This window comes from Ochotona curzoniae, unplaced genomic scaffold (genome assembly GCF_017591425.1).
Source record: "Ochotona curzoniae isolate NIBS_2020 unplaced genomic scaffold, NIBS_Ocur_1.0 scaffold_1852, whole genome shotgun sequence".
Taxonomy (NCBI): domain Eukaryota; kingdom Metazoa; phylum Chordata; class Mammalia; order Lagomorpha; family Ochotonidae; genus Ochotona; species Ochotona curzoniae.
In genome coordinates, this window is record NW_024467087.1 from 40,223,535 (window position 1) to 40,251,239 (window position 27,705).

General features: G+C 36.0%; 1 protein-coding gene across 6 annotated transcripts in view; it reads right to left on the reverse strand.

Annotated features, from left to right (window-relative positions):
* DIAPH2 (diaphanous related formin 2) overlaps window positions 1-27,705 on the reverse strand; it is an 830,745-nt gene that overhangs the window by 465,103 nt on the left and 337,937 nt on the right. For all 6 annotated transcript variants that reach the window (XM_040999826.1, XM_040999825.1, XM_040999824.1 and 3 more), the window contains 2 exons: window positions 25,208-25,309; window positions 22,110-22,204 (listed from right to left, as the gene is read on the reverse strand). In XM_040999826.1, coding sequence (XP_040855760.1) covers window positions 22,110-22,204; window positions 25,208-25,309 — 197 coding nt within the window. The remainder of the gene's footprint in view (window positions 1-22,109; window positions 22,205-25,207; window positions 25,310-27,705) is intronic.

Sequence of the window (27,705 nt, forward strand, 5' to 3'; positions counted from 1 at the left end):
CCATTCTGACATTGCAGCTAAGAATTTCTCACATCTTATTCAGTAATACACTCCTACTACAATTCTTATTCTACAACTTAGCCATCACTTAATGGGAGAAATACATCAAAAGAGAAAAAACAAAAATATCTAAGACAAAAAGTTTCAAACATTAAATCCCTCTACAACTGCAGGTACTATAACCTCATGAACGATCAAACAATAATCAAAAGTATATCTTTATGATGTTAGTAAAATCACCCTATATTTCCTTTAGCTAAAGAATTATGAAAGCAGCTAAAGCAACTACATTTTCTATGTTCTGAAGAGTTGCAAGGACAGGCTAACCTTTAAGGTCACAGTAACTATATTTTTGGCCATAGCAGGATAGCCTTTAGGGTCACAGTAGCTATGTTCTTTGTCATAGCAGGATGGTCTTTAGGGTCACAGTAGTTCTAACTGGATAGCTTTTTAGGTCCCAATAACAGGATAGCTTTTAGGGTCCCAGTAGCTATATATTTTTTTGTCATAGCAGTTTCAGCCCATACTCTCATCACTTCCATTAGTTTGTAAAATTCTTATCAAGCCATTTCCCAGAAAGCATGCTAAATGTCTGGGCCAGATTTCATGGCAATGGGTAGGCATACAATAAGGTGTCTGAAACATCATGAGCTTAATTGTACTCTTGTGCACAGTTAAAGGCCCACTCACCAAGACATTATCAGTAACATTAACTCTCAAGCTCATGTTGGCTGCAAAAAGCCATCTCACCGGGGCAAACAATGCCTCAATAGATTACAGAATTCTTAGTGGGGTGCTTGAGTGTCCACGCAAACAGGGGGTGAAACAGCATTAAGGTGATCAGAGAGAAATCCACTGGGCCCTGCCAAATAGCTGGAAGCTCCCTTGGCCCTGACAAGCATGGGGGCTGTTCTCTTCACACCTTCATTTTATTCAAACCTACTGCACAGACCCCAGCAGGTAGAACCTCGCAGCATGCACCATACCAGGGACCCTGGATTGATATTGGGTGGTCGTTCCCTATCTCTGGGTACTGGGATGGTTTGGAGGCTTGGAATGGCTTCTTCCCTTATCTCCCCACTTTTCCCCAGATACAAAAATAACAAATAGAAAATTTGAAAACAATTATCACGCCCACTTTTTCCTAATCCTCAATCCTTCCTATCCTGAACAACTATGTAGATATCATTAAAATTTTTTAAAATGAAACAGTACATAAATAAATGTAACATTATTCTTAAATAGAACACAGATGTTAATAATCTTTTATGAATTATATATTTTAAAGTAATAAGATTAACATAATATATATTCTAATTTTAAGAAACCTTCTCAAATACATAATAGCTTTTTGATAGACAAAAAAGGATGACAGCTAAACAACATATTTCTTATACTATATTCTGTTTAGGTATCACTTTTTCAGGGTCATGACTAACTGACACAAACCAATATAATCTTTTATTACTATAAAATATCATAGGTAGATGTTTCTAAATGTGAATCATACTGTGACAGTCAAAGACCCAATCTATCAAACCAGTATGTTTTTATGTTGTTGTTGTTTTGTTTCAAATTGTTTTTATTATTGTTTTTTTAGGCACAGGAATTCCTTTCTTCCCTTTTCCCCACTACCTCCCCAACTGTATGGTTGTAAGGGTGGTAACAAATTAGAAGACTTGAAAGTTGAATGGTACAGTGTGCTTTATGTGGACTGCTCAGAAAAACTCTCTTGAAATTTTATCCAAGTACACTAAAGGTAAATATTAATGCTACATTCAATCACTGAACTGTTAGTTTATATGTTTCCTTCATGGTTTAAGAAAATAGCTATTTCTTTGAAAGGAAAGGTTTCAGAGACTAGGAGAGACAGAGAAGAGAGATTTCCATCTCCTGACTGACTTTCCCAAATGGTTACAATATCAGGCGGTTCCAAGCCAAAGCCTGCAGCTACATCTGAGTTGCCCATATGGGTAGCAAGGATCCAATACTTGCTCCATCATCTGTTCCTCTTCCATGTATAAAAGCATGGAGCCATCAGGGACTCAAACAGATGCTCTAATATGAGATGCAAGAATTGAAAGCAGCATCTGAACATGCTGTGCCACAGTTCTTGCCTCTCCTCTATGATAATGACCTGGGCATATGAAGCTACATGATTCTGTGAAGACCATGAAAGCTAGTACAAAGAGAAATGACCACACAGTTAAATGAACCATGGTACATTGGAATGCTACCACTCTTCTGTGGATCCAGAGATGGAAACAAATCTCATTCCGTGAGGAAAAACACATGTAAGCACAAACTTGATTCAATTCACAAGATTTTTATATGCATAAGTAAATAATTTCAATTAGTTTAAAAAATGTTCTAGAAATCACCATATAGGATTTGCTGTCATTATTTATCCATTTTAAGGTAAGTACTACTTCCAAATTCTTGCATCCAAAATTATAGTAAATGATAGTAAATGGAAACAAGTACCCAGAAAAGAAACAAAACTAAAGCATCCTGGGCATTTTTCAAAATATTTATTTACTTGCTTGCTTACTTATTTGAAAGGTAGAGTGACACAGAAAAAGAGAGGGACTCTATTAATTGTTTTTAGTCCTCAAATGACTACAACAGCCTGGATGGCCATTTGGATGGCCAAATGGTTGGCAGGATCCAAAGCATTTAGGCCACCTTTCACTGCCTTTTAGAGGACATTAGCAAGAAACTCAGTTGGATATAAAGTATCCAGGACTCTAACCTAGGCCCATATAGGATAATGACATTGCTAGCAATATTTTAACCTTCCATGCTACAGTGTCAGTTCCATGTTGAACATTTTGACACATCAGGTATCCTTCATCAGCTGATATTTTCCTGTTAAATTAAGAATAAACAACACTTGATGTCAAATACACTAATATAAACATGGTGGGCATTGGGCAGTAGCTATTATTTTTTCCTGCTTCTCAATAAAAGGACCCTAGAGACACAATTGGGGGAAAAAAAAAACAAAGCAAACAAACAAACAAACAAACAACTTCTACTTCTAACAAAATAGTTGACTAGTTGCCAGAAGGTTATCAGTTTGTAGAACATCTAAAATGGTGGATAAAATTTTTAAAGTATGTTTTTAGGTGAAAACCAAGCTGAAAAGAAATTAAGGAAGAAACCTTAAAACTCACCCACATTTACTTCCCCAACGGGAAAAATAAAAAGAAATACCCGTTCACAGACATAATCAAACACTGCAGGCAAAATCTTCCCCCCCATGAATTCTACCAAAATACAAATCAGATACAAAAACACCAAAAGACAAAGCTTATGACTCAGACTGCATTTTAAATAGCAATAATTCTTCATGGAAACACCCCATGAAGAAGATGAAAGAAAATCCAGGAAATCATTTGAAATACATAAGTAACAACAAATTACTGTCCGAAAAACATCAAAATCCTGTGGAAAACAACATCAAAATGAGTGGCACAACAAAAGAAAAGGCAAAAAGACTCAAGCGAGCATTTTACATAAGAGAAAACAAATGGCTTCTAAAATGGCCCACAAATGGTCTTAATGGTGCAATCTTTCATTAGTCATCAAGTAAATGCCAACAGAACACAGAAATAAGATGTTCTCCTCCTCCATGTGTGGCAAAATATATTAATTGCTACAATATTAAGTATTACTCAGGGTACATACCAACAGTTTTCAATACCATCTTCCCATTAAAGCAGCCTTGGAAGTTCTTCTTCTTAAAAAAAATATTGCTAGACTTCATTCCTAGACATTCTGATTTAACTGATCTAGGGACAGGGTGGCAGAGCTGTAGTACTCTTTCCATAAATGATAAAAATGGCAGCTGACTTTCAGAATTACCTATTTAGAGCAACAAGGATTCTTGTACAGTGTGTGTAGGATGATAAACTGGTACAATCATTTCTGAAAATAATGTAGCATTTTTTGAAGTGCTGAGGACACATACAAACCCATAGTTTAATAATTCTGAGACCACAGAATCATTCTTAATCTCTAGCACATTACAGGATCTCACAGAGGGATAAGCACAGACTGTTATTCTCAAAGCATTTTTTACATTAAAAAAAACCACCTATTTCTTTCTTTCTTCCAGAGAAAGAGAGCATGAGAGAGAAAGTAAGCTACAATCTGCTGCTTCTGTTTCCAAATGCCTACAACATCTGCTGCTGCGCCTAGCCAAATTCAGCAGCTGTAGATACCAGGGTCTCAAGTACTTGAATCATCACTACTATCTCCAAGAACCTACATTAGTTACCACCTGGATCTGGAATCAGGAAGAAGAGACATGGAATCAAAACCTGGTACTCTGATATGGGGTTTGAGGCATATTAATCTCTATGCTAAATGCCCACACCAAGATTTTCTGTTTCTAAATGATTTCCAAGTAATGCTGAGCCTGCTGATCTGTGATCACACTTTGAGAATGCCTGATCTAGAGGAGTGCATCAATATTTATAGAACAATTATACAAATATTCACAGCCACAGTACTCGTATTAACATATTTATGATGACAATGATAAAAAAAATAATAAAAACAAAAGCCTAGGAAGAATCCAAATTTCAGTAATACTATGCAAAATTAATTATATTGTATGAATGCTACACACCACTATGCCACAGTAAAAACTTAAAAAAAAAAATCCGTACACATAAAACTGATGAATCTCAGCAAACTGCAAAATCTAACTGTAGAACCTATACATCGTATGATTCTGTATTTTAAAACGTTAAAAGAAAGGCAAAGACAAATAACATATCTTTTAGTCAAGCAAAAATATGTGACATAATTATAAAGAAAGACATGGGTATAATAAACCTTCAATTACATCCAAATTTTTGTTTTTGCTTTTGTATTTGGTTTTTTTGTTTTGTTTTGTTTTGGGTTAGGGGGACAAGAGGTAAAGAAAGGCTTCATGGATGTCACCAATGTGAGCATATATTTTATTAATAACCATTTATTGAAACTATGTTTTGAGCTGTAGACGTATATCCTCTTGCCAAATGATTATACCTTGTGACCCTTTATGTGCAAATTAATTCAACCACATAGCCTCAGATACACTAGATAACTTATTCCCTTAAAACCATACATTTTGGGACTTTATGATCCTTCCATTCATCTGACCCAATTTAGTATGTACTTGTTTTCATGAGCCTATTACAAAGAGTATTTCGCACAAGACTATTAGCTAGTTAAGGACTCCTGATACTTGCAATGTATAAATATATCCCTAAGTTTGCAGATCAAGGCTTAAACTCATCTGCTTCAATCTGTGTTTTTTGAAGAAAAATAATTATTGTGAACTATCTCCAAATATCCCATAGAGAATCTTCAATTGAGTTTAAAAGGAATGATTTAAGTGATATGAGATGACCCTGAAACACTTCTATTCTTAGGCATTCTTTGTACCAAAAAAGATTCAAACAGAAAATGAAGAATGTCTACAGCAAATTACAAATCTAGTTTTGTTACAAATATATTCCCCTAGAAGCAAAGTTCAAATTATGTAAGTATCCTAGAGAAGTATTCTTGGTCTGGGGAATTGAGTTCCTAATAGGTATCAAAGTTAACATACTTTTTTAACAGAGTTCTCAAAATTGACCATTTTCTCAATTGGAAATAGACATGTTCATGTTTATTGATAAATTTCCATCAAACAAACATGTCCACCATTTTACCTCCAAATGGAAAGCAAAGGAATAGATAGAAAGGCTCTGGCATACACATTAATGCCAAATTAGGTGAAAATAAAATTCACATACATAAAACAATATATCAGTATAGAATGGTCAAATACATGTTATCCCATGAATGCTTTTATATTTGTTAAGTCAAGTTTGTTGCTTTGTAACACATTGGCCTGACTTCACATGTAGTTTTAGACCAAGTAGTTATGGCTGCATGACTACTCAAATTTATTAATAACTTACCGATTCTCTGCATATGTTTTTCAAAAATTTATTTGGGCAAGATATACAGGTAGAGAGGGAGAGAGAAGGGGAGAGAAAGGGAAAGAGGGAAGGAGGAGAGGTATGGAGAGAAAGAAAGAGAGAGAAGGAAGGAGGGAGGGAGGGAAGAGAGCGAGAGAGAGAGAGATACCAACAGAGAAAGCACAATCCAATTAATTGGTTTAATCCTTCAAATGCTTAAAATGACTGGAATAGGCTGAGCCAAAGGCAGGAGAAGGTAATGAAATCTAGCTTTCACACATTACAACAGGACTAAATTGCTTCAGTCATCTTATATGATCCATGCCATTAGGAAGCTGGAGTCTGGAGCCAGAGTTGAGAATCAAACCCGGGCTTGCAGACATGGAATGAAATGCCCAGACAGTTCAAACCCCTCCTCATAGGCCCTATCTTGTTACTGAGACTTGACATGTTGGCCCTTCTATGCAGACCTGGACAGAACATCAGATAAGCAAATCTATGTGTTCAGGACTTAAGAGGACTGCTAAATATTGCCAAGTTCCATTTTAGCAGGCTGAACCTTTTTCTATTCCTCTATAATTTCCTGTCTTATACAGGGAAGTACACATTTACATTATTTATGTCCTGGTTAGTATCTATTGTCTTACAGATACTTCAAATGGTCTTCATGCATTTAGGGTACCCAATAACAAAAGCTTCCCTATTTTTAATGACCTCTTCAGTAACATAAATTGTATGGAAGAAATCAATTTACTTTTATTATAACTATATGAAATACTGATCCTTAATAAACAATACAGCAGTTGTTCCCTCTGGATTTATTGCAAAACACAACTCATGCACTTAGGCAAAAGGGTCCCAGAAATATTCCCTTGAGTGAATCATGCCATCCATAATATACATCTGCAGTACAGGGAATCCATGTAGATGGGTATGGGTTTTGACTCTATGCATAAGAATTTTCACAGAATTCATGTGTGACCAAAATATTTATGGACAGCAGAAAAGCCCAGAACTTATGATGACTCTGTGCTTGTATAAATAATGTTGCCATTTTATATGAAATTCTCATTCCTACTTTCATATAGTTTGGTTTGTTCATTAAGGGAAGTTGGGATGGTTCTTGTAATTTCCAGAAAACCATGAGATAAGAGATCTTAATAGCAAAGCTAATGAAATTCATAAGTGTGACACTAAGCTAAGAATGAACTGCTTATTGCTTCACTATGAACTTGAATGGATTAACAGACACACAGGTTAAAAACAATACATTTAAAATATAACCTGGAGCTGGTATGCTTCAAGCGTGAAGAAAAGAAAATAGAAAAGCTAATTCTCTGACATTTTTATCAATTCATATCATATATGTATATATATGTGTGTGTGTGTTGAAATAACTGCACTATACTCTATATATATTGTACTACACTATATATAGTATATTATGTACCACATACAGATTTCACTTTACTGTATTATACTATATATTACACTATAACCGTGGTATACATAAAATTTGCAAACATTGCATGTTCACTGAAACAAAAAATAATTAGCACCAAATAACACCAGTTATCACATAAAATGAGGCACTATCATCATTTAACTGAAAGTTAAAAAGAATGATCAAAGCAAATAATGTTTATATGGTTCAGATGGTTGGCATCGTATATGAAATCCATTTTCAAAAGCATTTGAAAAACTTACGAATTATAAACTAGAAAGGAGATGCTGAGTAAAGGAGACTGTTCAGACTGGTAGAAAAAAGTAGGGAGCACTTCTACTAGAGGATGACTTTCAGTCAAATTTTCAAAAATATAAAGGACACTTAAAACATATGAGGTCACATATGAAGAGATGAATGAAAACAAAGTCAAGGACCTAGTGTGGTCGCCTAGTGGCTAAAGTCCTTGGCTTGCGTGTGCCAGGATTCCCTAGGGGTGTCAGTTTGTACCCTGCTTGCTCCAGCTGCATTCCACCTCCCTGCTTTGGCTGAGGAAAGCAGTAGAGAACGGCCCAAAGCCTTGGGACCCTGCACCCATATGGAAGACTGGAATAAGCTCCTCCTGGCTTCAGATCAGCTCAGCTCTGGCTGTTGCGGCCACTTGGGAAGTGAACCAGGGGATGAAAGGTTTTTCCCTCTGTCTCTCCTTCTCTCTGCTAATCTGACTTTCCAATAAAAATAAATAAATCTCTTTTAAAAGGCAAGTTGGATAGATAATTCAATATTAAGACATTGATAAATTCATCAAATCTTTGAGATAGTTAATCATTGCAGCACTTAAAATTGGTGGTAATCATTGCTACTGCAATGTAAGGAAGGCAATGAATTTTCAGAGAAAACGGAAACCTAAAGATAAAATAAGATACACTAGACTGAAACAGTTCTAGAGAAAAAAAAAGGACCAGTTAGGAAACAATGGTAGTAAAATTACTAAAAAGATAAGATTAGTCCAGTCCAGTGTAAATGGAAAATTCGATCTGACAGATCTCCAATAAAGTATGAGTACAATTCCTACATTTGGATGAGTATCAGACAGTGTCAAGGATGTGAGAAGGGAAGACAATATGGCAGAAAATTACAAAAGTAGGGAGACGGTATAAGGATATGAGTCTTATTTAGGGTGTTCAACTGATAATCGAATGTTGGAATGGACAGGTATTTAAGATAAATGGTTAGCAAAGGTGAGGGATAAGGGCTAAACAGATACTCAACATGCTCATCTATATTTTTCTTTGCTTAATATTTTATAGTTTCTAAGAGTTTAAAAATATGTTTCTATCTAATTTTTATAGTAAATCAGTTTGCTAAGCATGCATTTCCTCATTTGTTTGGCCAGAAATTTAGGATTAAAGAAGCAAAGTAACTTACATCAAAATCCTACAGGGAATAAGTGAATAAAACCAAGACCATGATATTCCTTCCACCAGCCCACCACCCCCGCTGCTACACTGAGTAGCATTTTAAGTGTAAATCACTGAAGGATAGAAACTACAATGAGACAATATGGCAATTAGTCCTTGGCATTCAAGGAAGAAAAGTACATACCTTATTTACTTATACTTTAATTTTTACTGTAACTTTTAATGACTAATTTTTCACTCTGTTCAGCTATATACTTTGAAGAAAAAGATACGAAATGAAGGCCAAAATATTTAGTCTTATTTTTCCCACAATGCTGAAAGACTACATTTCATTAAATAGTTCTATCACTCTGAATCTTTCATTTGGAATAAAATAAAATAGTATTGTTTTTAGTTGAAATATTATTTCATTTTACTAAAGTGTTATATATTAGGCAGAAACAGAATTCAATGACCCTTATATCACACTAAGTCAAATTAAATACGTCCTGTCACCTAACTACATTTATATATATATTCACAGCAAAAAGAATGTGAAGTCATTTTTAATGCCTCATCCTGGAAAAAGATATTTTAAGGATAATTTAACTTCTACTCTGATCTCCAACAAAAGATATACTAGAACATACTTAATCAATAATTTTTGGTTATGCTTATTAAAATGTAACTTCCCCCATTTCCCATTTGCCTGCATACTACAGCAGGGAAAACCATGTGGGTTAAAAAATCAATAAAATGAATTTCAAATACTTAGGTTCTCAAATTAGTGAAATAATATTGTTTACCTTACCCAAATAACACATTAAAATGTTTTTTTTCAAAAATGCTGTAAATTGTCCAAGACTTACTTTGTAAAGTAGATCAAAAAAGCAAACACTGTGTCAAAAAAGAAAACCAGTCAACTCATCACTGACTTTCTTAACAGTTGAAGATAAGTATGGCTTGTAATTTTAATACTTGACTGAGGAAAGCTGCAGTTTAATAGAATTGCATTTTATCAGAATAAATGCTTGGCAAGAGTACTTATATTCCTGAAAATTAAGTTTGTTTTTTTAAACATATGAAATTCTTTTCTGGTCTTTTTTTTTAAGCTTATACCAATCAAGTATCTGAAATTTGTCATGAAGTTCGTAACGGACATGAAAAATAAAAGCAAATGAATGGATGTCTATTAAATTCTGAAACCTTACTAGTAAGGACAACTCAAAAAGCTTTTGAAAAAAATTAATTTAAAGAAAAATTTGCCTTAAATTTTTTTTTAAATCTATGTATATATTTTCCATGAAGTTTTTGTAGACCCAATTTATATTTTAGAAATAATGATAATTTTCAAGACAATCATTCTTAAGCAGAGAATTTTTGTGCCCCAGAAAACATTTGTTCAACTTTGGAAGCATTTTTGATTGTCACAGCTGGTGGTAGGAGCTACAACTAGTAAGCACAGGCCAGGGGTGCCAATAGAATCTCCTATGATATGCGAGATGGAATTGCACAAAAAAGTTTCCTAAAATGTCAATAGTGCCATAGTTAAGGAACTCTTTCAGTGCCTGCAATATATTTACTTTTTGCTTTAGTATATAATAGTTATAACATAAAATGCATACATGGCAATGAACCTTAGTGCTTACTACCAAGCTTAAGAAAAAGATTTAAATCTTCCCTTGTATTCCATTTTGACTGTCTCTCTAAAGTATTTTGAAGAGATTCATTAAAATACTATTATGCAACATCTATATTATATTCAGTGTATACTATAGTATGTGAAATATACCTTATATAAAATTGTGTTTTAGTAGATTTGATGACAAAGTATATTTCTAATTTACATTGAAGACATACAATTACAATAGAATTTTGGGAAAAATATGATACATAAAGATTTACTCCATGTGTACAACAGTAAGGAAGTAGCTTTACAGATGATATGCAAAATATTAAATTTGTTAAATATTTGACTAGTCACTAATCTTTTAACTCAAATCAAATTTATCTGCTACAAAGGCAACAAGGACATTAGCAGGTTCAAAAAAAAAAGAAAGGAAAGAAAATCAAAAAACATTGCTCTCCATGTCTCATGGTTAATTCCATAGAGGACATTGAAGTCTGAATTTTCTGACTCCATGTCTCTTAGGTTGAGGGTTTGCTGTATTTTGACTTAAGGGAGTCTCACAACTACAAGTTAGAATAGGGTTATAACCTTAGTTCTCATTTTCAATTAAGAGTCTTAGAAGTTACATATGGAAAAAGAAGGTAGTTTCAAGATTGACAATTGCTAGGGAATTCCTGCTCTGCCCCATATATTCATTATTATGGAATATATCTACTCCATATATATTCAATTGTGTATATATATATACAATCTACAATATTTCATATATACAATATACAATTCCATATATATATATTGAGTGAGATATAGATAGATATAGATATAGATATAGATATAGATATAGATATAGATATAGATATAGATATAGATATAGATATAGATATAGATATAGATATAGATATATAAAACTCAACTAATTGATTACAAGCAAAGGATTCAAAAGAGAGCCAGTATTGTCAGGCATACCAGGCTAGGCTGGTGATTTGGGCAACTCTATCCCCTATCAGAGTGCAGTTTCAATTGCTGACAACTGTGTTTCCAGTCCAGTTTCCTTCCAATAACTCATGGGAGGGAATGGAAAATGGCTCAAGTGCTTGAGACATTCAGATGTAGCCCCAGGTTCCTTTGATCTGGTCCTTCCAGCCCTGGCTACTGTGGGTGTTTGGTGGGAAGAACCAGCAGATGGAAGCAATCAAAATCAATGTCTCTCACTCTCAGTGTGTACAGTGAAGTGTGTATGCATATGTATGTGTAACTCACCTTAAATAAAATGCAAAATCAATTTTTAAAAAGCTAAAAGAATAGTAAGATCATGGATAAAAGCATTTTTAGATTGCAATTGTACTATAAAAAATGGGATTGAAATGCTTTATGATTATCACTGTCATTGCTAATGTTTCATATTCCCTAAAGAATCATGAAAATTAACATAGTAAACACAGGATATTATTTAAGAGAAAAATGTTTTCAAGTTGTACAAAATTAATGTCATTATGGCCTTAATTGATGTGTTTGTAGTCTTCTAAAGTCGTCAACCTTTGTGACGTGCGCAAACACATGGCAGACTCACAAGCTTGCATAAAATCCAGATGGTCAATAGCCACATAAATAGATCAATGATTACAAAGACTGATTAACGAAACAAAAATGAGCTCTACTATTACACATGCATGAACTTCCTGACTGCAAGAATAATTACATTGTAGAACTGGCTAATTGAAGGAAGTTGGAGAATCTTTTCTCATTGCAGAATCAATAGATTTCCATCAGTCTTTCATGGCTAAGGTGTTGCATTGCCTGGAATTAGCAGAGTGGATGGCATGACGTTGACTTCATTTAATGATTTTGTCACTATTGAATAATCAGTTATATAGATCACATTATGTGTTTTGAGACTTAAAATCACATTTGGAAAACAAAAAAAACTGTAACAACGTATAGATCCTAAACACATTGGGTACAGTGCAAGATATTAAAATGGATATAAAAGAACAGCAACACAACTAACTTATATGACAATTATTGGGGTAGACCAAAGGGCAGGAAAGCAAGCTGGCATATCTCCAATGGACGTATTGCAATATTACAGAGAAACATCCCCAGAGGAATTTTTGTAGATTTCAAGTAGAAAAGACCTATATTTTACATGAGGTATTATTAAGAAGCATTTAGGCCTGTTTATTAAAGAAGGAATTAACTTTAAATGAAAGCAAGGGAGAGGGAGAAGAAAAGTAAGGGAGGGAGTACTGGAATAACTACCTAAACATTTCAATTGGGGTGTCAAAAGAGATAGTCATAGCCTCTGCCTATTTTCCTACTGACAATTGTCTTTTTTCTTTGTATTTGTTGAACTCTATTAATGGAGTCATGAAACCTTTGACTAATAAAGTAAACTAAAGAATGTCATAAAAACGATTAAAATGGAAAAAAAACATGTTTAAGAAACAGTATAGAATAAAAGATACTGTTTTTCTCTGTTCTCTTTTATTTATCACACCACTAAAATTCCCTGTGTCAGCTTCTGTGACATCTGACTAGTACCCAAGCCCTCTCTCTGATATGTGAATTTCTTTTTGTCTGATTGATTTACTATTATCCCTGTTCTTAATCCATGTGGTTTCCAGAAACACAGTCTTTGCCATCCATGTGAGGAGACCTAGATGGGAACTCCCGGCTCCTTGATTCAGCCTGGGCTAACACTAGCCTGTGAGACCTTTCCTTCTAACTCTTCGAAATTAGCAAATAAATCTTTAAAATAAAGTCTTCCCTTCTCTAGTGGAGGTATTTTCTCTCCATCATAATTTGCCTCTTTTTGTCAGTGGTATAATCAAAGTCCTTATTACTAAGACTTTTTATGAATCTTAATTTAACTTCTTATTTACCTATCTTCCACTTTTATCCTACCCCTGATATATTTTAGGTATCTATTATACCTTATGCTTAAAATTTCAGTTGTCTCCTATGTTTAGCCTCTTCACATCAAGCCCTTTGGAATACTGCAGATAAGGTAACTTTCCTAAGCAAACAATTGGACCATTCTAAACTCAACAATTTAACATTCAAGTTGTCTTCTAAGGATCAAAGATCTGGTGCTTATAGGGCTAATAATGAGTCAGAGTGCAGGTAAAAGGCAGTAAGAGCAGATAGGTTCTGATATTAGTTGGAGAGTGTATAACATTAGAAATCTACTATTTAACCATTTTAAAGGTCAAGAGAATGTATTTGAGAGCAAGAAAAAGGGAAGAGATAAAAAAGAATGATTCTGAGTTAGTTTGCAGTGTTTATGCCTGTACAATACAACCACAATCAATACCATCTTTCCTATTGCCACCCAAATACTCTTGGGCTATATCAGAATAATGAAAACATTACCCTGTATACTGTATATGCCTCAAGCCTTTCTCCAAAATTCTTTTCTCTAACCCCAATCTGAATTGAAGGCCACTAGTGTGTCAATATCAAGAACAAATATCACTTCAAGAATGGCTATTTTAATCCCAACCCTGCAACTCCCTTCTCTAAGACTCTATACAATGTTCAAGTCTTCTTTATTTCTCCACGCAAAGCTTCTGCATAAGCTTTTAGGTCCCTTCTCAGACACAAAGGATCATAAAAGAAAATAAATATACTGAGTTATGTAGATATTTACAAAAATAAATTGTGACATAAGGGATGTGCTTCTTGATCAGAACATTTAAAACTAAGATATAAGTAGTTCTACTGTCATAATTTTGAAGTAATAATGAGGATAAACAACACTTCAAGATATCTGCGCAACTGCAACAGGATAAAAAATGTGTATTTTTCCTATTAGTGTCACGTTTAGTGATACTATTAATACAATTTTGGTCTGGTACTTGCATAGTTAATTAAAGGAAATACTGAATATTGATTAGAGGTTAATGAAAAATGAAGATGTAATATTTTTCACATCTAACTTCGATGTTTCTTGAGTTCTCTCCATAGCTTTCAAAAGAGATTATTGATTTCTTGATTCTTAATCCCTGCTCCACCACATCTTTGTAAATCATCATAAACAACAATACACTACACCATACATGGATCATCTTTTATTCACATATACATTCTGACTTGGAGCAAAAATTATCTACAAAATGTTTTTTTCTCAGAATTTAAAAATTATTTGTACACTCCAGTGAGCCTAACTAGAGCATGCTTTCCTTTATCGCAAAATATGTGGATCACTATTTTGAAACTCTGAGTTTATTAATGTTCTATAAGACGGTCTACAAATATTTTCTTTTTACCACTGAAATCCTAAAAACAATGACCAGTCTTAAATTTTTTTCTCAATAGATCAAAGTAAATGATGCTGAATCAGATTTCCAAACCTAGCATAATAAGCATCAACTAAATTTAGTGCACATTTGTTGGAAGCAATTTATAATTACATGTATTAAAGTCTCCTCAGGGTATATAAACTTTTAAATATTCGTATATGTTTCTATGTTTTAGGACAGTTCAATTTTTCCTACATAATGAATTCATTTTCAATTTTAAGATTTGACATTTTATATCAAAAAAATCTATTAGTATTTTTCATAATTATCTTAAAATTTGAGCTTGATCTTACTGATCAAATAAAGATTTTCTCTACTAATGCACTTACCCTGCCAAATTACTAAAATCTATTAGTGGTTTGCATGGATAAGCCTATTGACTCACACTAAGAAAGATAATACTGGTGTACATTCCAGTTGTTGGGAGTGATGCAGCTTTCATTATTGTTGTTGTTATAATGAAATAGCCATGCAATATTAGCAGCAAAAAATGATTTTGCATGGATGAAGTTTAGCACACTGTAATAAAATGAACTTACAAGAAAGTTATTTCGATGATGCATATTTTTTTTTGATGGTTGAAAGTCGAAGTTTACTACTGGCATCAGACTTAACACACCAAGGGTCATATAGGATAAGGGAGGAGGTATTGACCTTATCAACAAAACTCATCAACTGTTTCTATATTTTTGTTTGGAACTTCTCTTGTTATATATATATAATAATATATATATATTAGTAACCTCATATAGTTGACTAGGGCACAAAGGGTCAAGAGTTACAGGAAAGTGGGTAAGACCATTGTTTCCAAATTAATATATTTTTTTTTTCTGTATCTGGGGTCAGGAGAGAAACAAAGGGAAAAGCCCCACCCAGCCTCCCACCCGTCCCAGGTCCCCGATGTGAGGCACACTCCAAGGGTCCTGCTCATGTAGTTTTAATAGTTCAACAGTTCTGAATTGCTGCCAGTCTCGCCACTCCAAGTACAATGAAATCTATTCAGAATCCTCTGGCTGACATAGTCTCTTCAGGGTTTAAGTTCTGAGATCAGCAGTTCAGTTGGAAGAATCTCCAAAGAAACTTTGTCTGAGGTGAACCCAGACCTGACTTGTGTGTGCTTGCCAGTACAGGGTCTGGCACCATCCATTGCCCCAGTCAGCTTATGCACACACTAGTTGTTGCAATTGGTGGGTCTTTTCTGTTTTCAGCTCTGTCTTCCACACAAACTACTGGGTGTTGCAGTCTAGCCCAATTCTGCCCACTTCATACTCGGCCCTCTCATAAAACAGTGGGAGCAGCAGCCTAGTCAGGGAGACTCCCCATAACCCCTACCAGGCCTGCCCCCTACCACGGCTCCCATGTTTGCCACTACATACCACAGTATTTTCAGTCTATCCTACATCCCTTTTAGCTCTCAGACATGTCAATGGGCATTGAAGCCTAGTTCAACCCAACCAGCCCTGCTATCCAGTCAGTATGCATACTGGCAGGTGCCTTTCTGTCTAGCCACCCCTGCCCCTGTCCTGGTTTTCGTGCTCTCCAGTGAAAGTGGTAACCCAAGATGGAGGTGCCCACTATTTCTCTATTAGATCACTCCCACTCCCTGATTATGCACTCTCCAGGTGGTTCTGGAGTTTAACTTAGGTTTAGTCCCCAGTGTCAGCCTCTGCCAGCTGATGCTGTAGCAAAGTCCAACCAACTGTCACCCACTCTAATTTATGCTTACACCAGAAGGAACAGTCAGCCCAACCTGGCTTTTCCCTGATCTAGCTCACATGAGGACCACAGGTGTTGTAGCCCTGCCTGATCTGGCAACTCATGCTCTCCAGTGGAAGTGGCTGTCCAGCAGGGGATCCCATATTCCCCCTGACAGATTTGCCCCCTCCCTCCCTGGTTCTTATGTATGCTGGATGGGTGCTGCGGCCACATCTGGTATGGCTTACCTCACTTTGGCTTTCCATCACGTGCACTGGTACATGTTGTGACTGATCCTGGCATGACCCACACTCTGTTCTAGTGCTGGGATTCACCAGTAGGCGATGTGAATGGGTTTAGCCTAGTTTGCCTTCAACCTAAGCCAAATGTATGCTGGTGGATATTTTTCTCTGACCTGGTCTGGGTTGCTCCCTATTGTGGTTCTTAGGCTCACCTGCAGGGACTGTGTCCCGACAGAGGAGTTGCCCAAGCTCCTCCATCACAACCTCTGCCCATGCGCATACTGGTGGGTCCATGGGCCAGCCCTACTTAGTCTACCTCCTGTCCTGACAGTAACAGTGGCGTTTCCTTGCTGACCTTCAATCCATTCCTATTTTTACTGTTGGATGTTTCAGCCCAGCCAAGGCTCATCAATACCCAGACACTGCTCACACATGGCTCAGTAGGGGTAGAGACCTAGCCTAGTCCATCCTACATCTACCCAGATTCTCCAGAGCACCAGATGGTGCTGGAGTGTAGCCTGGTTAGGTGTGCAGCCACATCCAGACCAGAGTGCAGCCTCCAGTCCAGCCCCCACACTCTCCCATGGGAACCCCAACCCAGCAAGGGTGTACTTTCATAGCCCCTCAGCCAGGTCTATTTCCAGCTCTAGATTATACACATGCCAGTGGTTGCTCTGACCCAATCTGCTTAGTGGCTCACGTGTCTCAGCCTTTGCCTTTGATGCTGTGGCCTAGTATCCCTGGCTCAAGCAGACCAGTCGGTGCAAGAGCCTAGCTCGGCATGACCTGTTTTCCGTCTCCATTTCTGTTCTCCCTTGTGAGTTAAGGTTTGCTCAGCCCTGCCTGGTCTGCCCCCTTCCAATTGCTGCTTGGCCCACCCCACATCCTGTTTTAGGGTGCACATTTAGGGGCTACTACATTGACATGCCCAGACTGTTGTCGGTTCCTTTACCCGTAAGTGACGGCAGGTTCCATGGTCATACCTAGCTCAGCCCATCTCCACTGGAGCTCATGTGTTAATCTGCAGGACTTGTATTTCCACAGGGTTGGGCCCACACTTCCCCCACAGAATCTATCCCCAGACCTGGTTCTCCTGCCTGCCGGTTAGTGTCTTGAACCTGCCAAGTGTGACCCATCCACTGTTCCACCAGTCAGGTGCTGGTACCTAACCCTGCTGGACAGGCCCGCAGCCATAGCTTTCATGGGGACTGGTGTGTAGCAGTCAGTGATACTCTACGCTAACAGCCCATCTCAGGATTCACATGTGGGCTGGTGAATCAGTCTGGCCCAAATAGATCTTAGGGATTCTCTCCTCCAAACCACCAGCTCTCAGTCCCCATACTTGTCAGAAAGTTTCATGACCCCATTGCTGGGAATCACCCAGGATTCATCCCTTACCTACACTCACACTGGGCTTATCCATGGATGTCCTTAGGCAGCAATTACATACCCTAAAAACCCCAGAGCTTGCCACGGGGTGGCCACCAGGCAGAGCCATGCACCAAATAGGCACACTGGCCTCCTAAAGGCAAGGACTTGGTCACTGCTGCCTAAGTCCTTAGCATTGTATGCAGCCTGGCTGGGGAACCCCCTGCAGCCACCATCCTGCAGGAAGCTCCTTTTGCCCCGGCCCCACGGATGAACTAATGATACATATTTAGTGCTATGCATTATCGATGTATTACATGATAATTAGATATAAATGGTAAACAAGTCATATGAATGGCAAATTCATGTTACTTATCCATCACTAAAGCAAATATTTCTGGGATGGGAATGGTAAATAGGTTCTGGTTATTCCAGTCTTCTCTCCCAAAAAAGGGAACTGGTCTTTGGAGGTTGGAAACTCATATTAATTCTTTTGGTACAGGAAAAGCCTAACTTAACAGAAATGCTTAATATTTGATCTGTCTGAATAGAAGCAATATTTACCTTATTAATTCATATGAGTTGTTTATCATTTGTGCAACATACCCAAGTAGCACAATTTCAATTATGCATATTAAAGTGTTTTCTTCCTATAAGCAGAACTAAGAAAGTAAGTTTTGATTGAGCAAGGTAGAGAAAAAAATATAGAGAATTGGACACTGTGAAGCATAAAACATGGCATTTTTAAAGTCCCTAGAAAATAGAAGGCGCAAAACTGAAGGGGCAAAGGAGTAAAACAGCAGGAGAAAGATAGTGAGTGAGTAAGTGAGAGAGGGGAAATGAGAAAAACAAAGGGGAAAAAAGACTTACAATAGGGAAGATAGATTTTAAAAAAAACAGAATGAAAAGAGATAGGTCCAGGTCAGCTCATACATAGCACTGAGAAAATATACAGAAGCACAGAGTAGCAGGATTTATACCTTGCGATTCTCCTTCATACACCCTCCCAGAGAACAAGCCAAGATTTGGCATCACAATGCAATTTTATAAGCACTGGTTTTGTCCACAAAATGGAGAAAATTAAAGCCAGCAAATCCAAGCATTGAGATATAATTTATTGTCAACTCCAAATTTTAAGCAATCCATGCTTCCCAACTGGACTAGATTTATCCAATTTAAACAGGGAAACAAAGACACATTTTTTACATAATAAAATAAGACCTAAAAATAACCCAGGTAATATATTGCTGTAGAAATATTTTAAAAGCTTGTTGTATGCAAGTAACATTCCTAAGGTGAGAATCTCTGCCTGTTCTACATTCCATGAAGACTTGAAAATATAACTGTAATAAATATTTGGAATATTACCATCAAGTAACTAACAAAGTACAAGTACCATTCCACACATGTATATACTTTTTTTTTTATTTACTGAAACATATGAAAGAAAATCTATCCTGTTTTAAAGGTAAAATAATGACTATATTGATTAACTCTTCAAACTACAGTTCTATTATACTATAATTTTATTACATAGAAAAGATTAGAAAGCTTCGCTTAGAGTAGCATTACAGGTTAATTTACCATGCAGTATTTTAAAACTAAAGGCTCCAACTGGAAGGAAGAGGGAAACTTCATGCCTTTTTACTGTGTGAACAATCTATGGACTAATAAGGATAGGATAAATAGGCATCTTCAATAAGTTGATAGCAATTGATATTACAAAAAAATTGCATATGAATTAAAAATAATTTATACCAAAATAAAGTAATCCTTTAATTTCAATTTTTTTGAGCTTCTTTCAAGTTCCCTCACTTGATCAATCCTTCATTTAATTTCAGAGAACTATACATCAGTTTGGTGCACTAAGTTTTTTCTTTTCTTTAATGGTCTTTTCACATTGCGATTTCTTATTAAAGTATGGCTTTTATTGATATAGCTACAGCATGATAGCAAAGAGCCTGTATAAACTCAATAAACTTCAATCTCACAAAAAAATCATGCCTAGATTTCAAATATATAAGTGGGAAAATATGTGACATAAGCCTATAACTCCAAAGAACATTTGGAGAGACATGTCACAATCAAATAGTACACACAGGTTCTCTGAGATTTAGAAACAATCTGAGCACAATATGGCAAAATTACAAAATTACTGATTGTAAAGGACTCAGTATCTTGTTAAAATAAATGTATTCACTGGTTCATTCCTCAAATGGCTTCCAATGGCAAGAGCTGATGATCCCAATTCAGGAGTAAAAAGGACTTTCTCCAAGTCCTCCACGTGAGTGCAGGGGCAAAAGGATCTGGGCCACCCTCCACTGCTTTCCTATGCCATAAGCAGGGGGCTAGAGCAGACACAGAGCAACCGGAACATGAACTGGTGTCCACATTAGATGCAAGCCCTAAATAAAATATTTGTTTGTTTGTTTGTTTTTTATAAAAAAAAATGGCAAGTGTGGGCGCTTGGCCTAGCAATATCTGTTAAAATGCCAATGTCCCACATCACAGTATGTGGGTTCAACTAATTGCCCTAGCTCCTGATGGCATCTTCAGAAGAATAAAGCACTGTAGAAGGCAGCAATCATGCAGGAATTAGTTCGATTCGCAACACCCAGGTGACAGACTTAGATTTAGTAGAGCTGCTCACTCCCAGGTCTAGTGCAGCCCAGGCCCAGTTATTGCAGGCAATTGATGAATGAACCGGAGAACAAAGAGCTGCATATATACACTCACTTTCTTGCTCACGTTTTCTTCCTTGCCTTTCCAAATGAGTAACTTTGAAGATATCAAATAAGTCAAAATAACCCTCCCCTAGAAACACATCATGATTACATCTTGTTTTATTGCTCTTTAAAAAAAAATAAAGCATTTATTTATTTATTTGAAAGGTGGAATTACAGAAAGAATGAGAGAGAGAGGGAGAGAGAGAAAGGGGAAGGAAGGGAAGGAGAAAGAGAAAGAGAGAGACACTCAGGGCCATACATAGCTAGAATTAAAACATTTCTATATAGTGCTTGACTGTACAGAGCATTTTATGTGGCCTATTCCTGACAATGGCCCTGCAACGACAGATGAGAAAGCAGAGTTTTAGAAAACTAAACTTGCTTACCCATGGGAGGCAGAATATCATAATGTATTAAGAGCCCACACAGACCTTGTTTTGAATCTCAGGTCAGCCCATCTACTAATTGAAAGCCTGTACCATTAAGCAATAACTCTAAGCCTCAGTTTTCTGGTTTTAAAAATGCATATAACAGTTATATCACAGAATTATCCTAAGGTCAATGAAGTAATAAATACATAAGGTCGTTGGCTTAATCGCCAGGAAACTTGTGGTACCCAACAAAAGACAACTCTATCACTTAACCCTTAATCCAGAACAACCTATTTAGCCTCTTAAATTGTGTTTTCATCCATAAAATAAAAATAATCACTGCTTTATGCATTTAATGAGATGATGATATACATATCACTTCATGTACAGTGAATGATAAATAATGATATGCATGGATAGACTTTATTTAAAAGAATAAAAGCTAATAAACAGTGGGGAAAATAGAACCTAAAGCTTCTGCAGTGAGCTCTTTCTTAGAAGATTTATTTTAATTATTTGAAAGGCAAAGTGACAAAAAGAAAAAGAGACAGAGAAGGAGATCTTCCATATGCAGGTTCATTCCTCAAAAGCCCTCAACAGCAGTGGCTACAATAGGTGGAACTGAGGAGCCAGGAACTGCATCTAGGTCCCAGATGTCCCAGGTGGGCAGCAGGGGCCCAGATACCCTGTTGTAGTTGCTATTTTCCAGGTGCAGGATCAGAAGTGGAACGTTCTGAACCTACACAGGGTAACAGGTGTTCTAACAGGGGAAGCTGGTGTCAGTGGCAGCAGCTTAACCCACTGTATCACAATGCAGGTTTCCTGGTAAGAACACTTAAGATCAACACAACTAAACATTCCCAATTCTATTAGCCATGATATGGATGACCACTTTCTCATAATGCCATGGAAAAGAAAGCAATTGAGATACAACTCTAAAAATGCTCTCAAAAAAGAAAATATCCAAGTTACCTGAATTAAGGCCTCACTCAGCATGTCTTCATCAACTTCCAGGATCATGTTTTTTATGTCTTCATAAGGCATGCGATATGATCCCAGGAATATTGCTAAAAGAAAATTTTATTATATTTAAAAATAGAACAGCAACAAAAATTTAAAAGTCTTAAGAAATACCTGACATTCATTTCATACTCAAAATATAATTTTTGTCACAAACTTTAATTCACAGATTTATGAACAAACAAAAGCTACTTCCATGTGATAGATGTTTCTAACCATCTAAGCAAAATGACCCATTATCTCTGGCTTTAAAATTTACAGCTCATGTAGATTTCCGTACAAAATAAAACCCTCAGTAATTTAACTCATTATTATGTTTACATTTTAGGTTGGGATGGTACAAAACAGTCCATAAAAACCTAAAGATTTTATTTCACATTGGACTTTTAATTCAATGTATAATTTTGTGTGGAAATTGTCAGATGAAACCAACCACACAGCACAACTTAGCTAAAAGTATGCAAATAAAAAGCAGCCAATCATTTTTCAGTGATCTCCCCTTATACGTGGTTTCCAGTTTTGCAGTCTGCTGCAGAATACAAACCAAGAAATAAAAAGACTTAAAAATATGCAGTTGGAATTTTTAAAGATTTTCTATGTTTAAAGGTTTTAAATTACATGATATTTTGCTTTTCTCTAATTTTTATCAATCTTATTTACTTGTTTGATAGAGTTCACATCCCTTTATTTTCTCTTCACATGCCTATGGTAGCCAGTGAGGGGAGCAGTGCAATGGGGGAAGCAAATCCAGGAAGTAGAAACTGAATCCAGTCTCCTATGTGTGAGTGGCAGGAACACAACTGCTTAAGAGATTGCAGCTGCTTTCCAAGGTCTGCATTAGCAGGTGGCTGGAATCAGGAGCCAGAAACAAGAGTCAAATCCAGGCTCCCTGATGTGGGAGGTAGGTACTTTCATCAGTTCTAACCACTAGGCCAAACACTTCCGTGGTTCAGTTTTTACTGTGTGATGAAATCTCAGGGACTTCCTAATATGCTAAACCCAGGTCACAAGTCATTCTTGTGTCTAGCACATCCATGTTGTAAAAGCTACCTGGCTATTGGTCATCTCTGTTATCAGACTAGCACTGTCACTTTAAGTCATTGCTAGTACTAAAGAAATTCTTATTTTACTTACAATGAACCCAAGAGGCCAGAATAGTTATATCAACAATTCTGATAAGAGAAACAGAAGCCCTAAAGGGCTTTGTTTAAATATTATATACCATCAAAAGAAAAGATGAAGTACCATAGGATATTTTGAGAAAGAGAGGCTACATTCATGTTACTTTCATTACAGTGTATTTTTATAATTGGTCTTTTAGTATTTGCTATAGTTAATATTGCACTATGCCTAACTCATAAATTAAACTTCATCATAGTACATACACATTAAAAAATACAGGCGTCCACTGGAAATCTTGAAACACAACCATCACAGATAAGGGTAGATTACTGACCTTTCAATTCTTTCACATAAAAAAAAGGAAAGTGCCCAGATCATCATTGCCTCTGCTTTCCTGCTGGCAGGAATGTGGCATACTATTAGCCACTTCATACAAGGAATCATGATTTCTCCTCTCAACTTTTTCTTAACTGGATATACATCATATTGAAATAGCTAACAAATTATACCTAGAATTGCTCATAATTGCTCAAAGAATTTTTAATGGCATGTTCCACTTTAATCTCCATTAAATGGTTTTTAAAATAGAGATCTGTTCTCACCACAATCTGAACATACTTTTTTTTCATGACAAAGCTTATGACCTCATTGGTAGTGGAACAAATTTTGTCTATGTAAATGTTATCTGATTACTAGTACCAAATGAGATCCTTCCCAACTGAAACTTAAAAAAAAATGTTGATAGATATCAACCAGTAATTAACATCATGTTGTGTTATGGGAAAGGTATTGAGCAAGAACTTTATAAAGAAAATTTACTATTAAATGAGCCATGTACAAATTCACAACTGTCAGAAGACAGCAACGTTCTGACACAAGAATGATGAGTTGTATGATTTGAATGTTATTTTCTATAGTACATTCTTTAATAAAATTAACTCCCATGGTATTTCCTTTGTAAAATTAGAAATACCCGATGTGCTGAAATTTCTAATACATACATTTCAGTATCTTTAAAATCTAAACAATAACAAGAAAAAAATGATTCTGAATTCAACAAAAAAGAAGTTTGTCAGAATAACACTTAAAGCTTTCTTAAAAGAAGATGAGTTTCATTGTCAAGCTACATTAGCAAAAGCATATTTAATAGCTGACTGGTTTGTTAATATGTCAGTATTAACTAACCAGTTTTATCGTGCAGAGGTTTAACTATTTCACATTACATTTACTTAGAATCTAAAGGAACAACAGTAAAAGGTTTTCCTCAATATGATCAGCAAATACTCTAAAATCCCCACTCCAACCCTAGACAAAACAAACAAATAAATAAATAAACTCCTTTAACTGTGTCTGATGCTTAACTGTGATCTCTAATAATAATGACTTCCCAAAGGGCTGGTGCCATAGCTCAACAGGCTAACCTTCACCTTCAAGTGCTGGGATCCCATATGGGCACCAGTTACTCCACTTCTGATCCAGCTCCCTGCTTATGGCCTGGGAAAACAGCGGAAGATGATCAAAGTCCTTACAACCCTGTTCCCACGTTGGAGACCTGGCTTTGGATCAGCTCTGGCCATTTGTAGCCATTTGGGGAAATGAAACAGTGGGTGGAAGATCTTTGTCTCTCCTCCTTTCTGTAAATCTGCCTTTCTAATAAAAATAAATCTTTCAAAAAAGAAGACCTCACAAACATTTATTATTCATAAGTTTTGGCTGACCTGTCTACGGCTAAATTATGATTTTATCCAGTCTCCATGTTGAGTAAATGACAAAAAAAAAAAAGACATTCCAAATCATGTTTGCTCAGAATTTGCTTCTAGTAGATGTTAAAGACTCACATTCAATGAAGTTACAACTTTGGTGAAATACATTCAACAACCCTTTCCCATCACCACTTCCACCACCCTTATGAAGAAAATGTTACATACACAGATTTTGAGCTGTTTTGGAATCCAAAATTCTCAATTCTTTCAGTTTCTTCTTTGCAGGCATAGACTTCTTTTCCTCTGAAGTTTCAACATTTTTTTGAACTGAAATAAAAAAATGTAGATTCATAAACAACAATGATACTAATCCAAGTACATCGAATGACATTAGTAAGGCATATTAACTACATTAATAAAGTTCATTCTGAAATCAATGAATGTGCTTATTTCATTAGCTCAAGGAAGAGGATAAACATAAAAATATAGACCTGTTTAGAGGTTTCCCTACAAATTAAATATCAGCACTTAAACAGAAAAGATAAGCCAAATAGCCAAAAATCAATTGCTGCTTCTTAGCTAATGTGCAACATTAATTACTTCTTTACCAGGTACCTACAGCAGCACTAGAATTAAGTATATAGCAAAAATTCACTAATTTGGACTAATTGAGGCAAAAGCAAGACTTGCATTTCTCCTAAACTATGTTAAAACTTAGAGATTATTTAATTTAGTGAAGTTACTTTAAACCACCTAAGGTAACGGCAACTGCAAACAGGTTGCCATAGAAAGCACACTATTGAGACTGCTTTAAACAATGAATATGAACCATCTGCAAGTTGTATAATAGTGGCACCTGTTTACATACATATAATTAGAGAAAGGCAAAGATGTAGGTCTTTTGAGTGAGTTATTTCTGTCTCCCTTATTAAAAAAAGTGGTATTTGCTTTCTTCTAAGAATTATTCTTCTAAGAATAAATCTACCTTTACATTTTCCAGAAGACAACCATATAAATCAAAGTGCTTAAATGGACCGAGATTGTCACGTGTGGAAGTGCCAAAGATTGCTTTAGTCCAGTGCTTACTCCATGCCAAATTGCATAGCCAGTGAGTTCACTCAAACCCCTCCCCCAAGTAAATACACCCTAAAAAATATGGCAGACAATTCAGAAAAAGACGAAGTTTGAAACCAAAAACATATACAGTTCTTTGAGTACACTTGCTAGATTGATTCTATTAGCTCCTAGTCTCTCATCATCTCCCAGCCACACTGCCTTGACCCATAGTCTCCATGACCTCCTAAAATTGCCAATCAAGCTCTTACTAAAATTAGCTCACCAACTGGCCCATGTAATACATCTAAGTACCTACAAATTTCTGGAAGACAAAGTTCATGAAGCTATTGTATCTCCCTTGTAGACAATACCGTCATGTTCCTGCTTATCTGGATAACCTTGAGGGATATCTTTCCTAGGCACCTCAGGCCCAAGCAAAACATAGCTATCACCTACATGTAGCCAGCACAAAGTCTGAAGACCGTTTTGCCACTATTAAAATTCCCTAAAGAATATGATATGGCCAATCTAGAAGGGCCATGACTATTGAGGATCAATCAGGAACTTAGAGAGGAGCTCAACAAGGACTTCTCAGCCCCAATGTCAATCTAAAAGAAACTTTACCCCTGATCCCTTAGGAAGCCCCAGGAATTAAGTGACAGCTATCACATTTAAAGCTCTCTGCTCTGAAATAATACCTATTTTTTTTTTCACCACAGCAGTGTCAGTAATTGGTTCTCTACACACTGCAACTGCATCCAGTTTTACAATTCTATATCATTTCCTGCAACCACTTTTGGGGAAGCAGTTCAAATCCCTGAACTGCTACTGCATAGAAAAATCTATAGCCTGTATTATACTCTAGTATTGGCAATTAACTTTTTCCAGTGTAAAACTAGGATTGTATGTAATGGCACTATTAAAATTTTATGAGAAAATTAGGTCAACATTTTTATCAATCAAGGAGTGATAAGGCTTTTGCTTCCAAACCCATGCTTTTAAATTTCATCACTGATTCATATGCCCATAATCATGCTGTTTCTTTATTACTATCACAAATATAACATCACTTTGAGGCAATAATAATATTTATTACTATAATTCATCTAATCATTATAACATCAGAAACAAATCACTGGTTTTCTGTTTAAGATGAAAAACAACATACTACCATAGTGCACTTTTGTTCAGGCAATACATTCATAGCTATTAGCACTCAAAGTTTTTCATGATGCATTATAGAATGCATCAAAAATACTGCAAGTTCATTAAGACTCATTTTGTTCAATGTGTAACATAGAGAAAAATGAAATGAATTAACTTAATATTAAACTAATGGGTAAAATAAAATTCCTTAGTAACTAAAGTTCTAACACTTCTATGCTTTATCAGACTCATCAATATAAAATAATGCACAATTTAAGAGGAGATAAAAATTACATTTGAAAATTATGATCTTAAGATAGCTGACAAATAGTTTATCATATCAAGTCAACACACTAAGGAGTTATTATTACTACTCAAAGGGCTTTTAATATACTGCTAAATTATCATAAATATGACACAAAGGATCTTCCAGGAGGTGGTGGTGTGGCACACTGGCTAAACTGTGACTTGCAACAGCAACATCACATATCCAAACTACCAGATCAGGTCCTTGGGTGCCC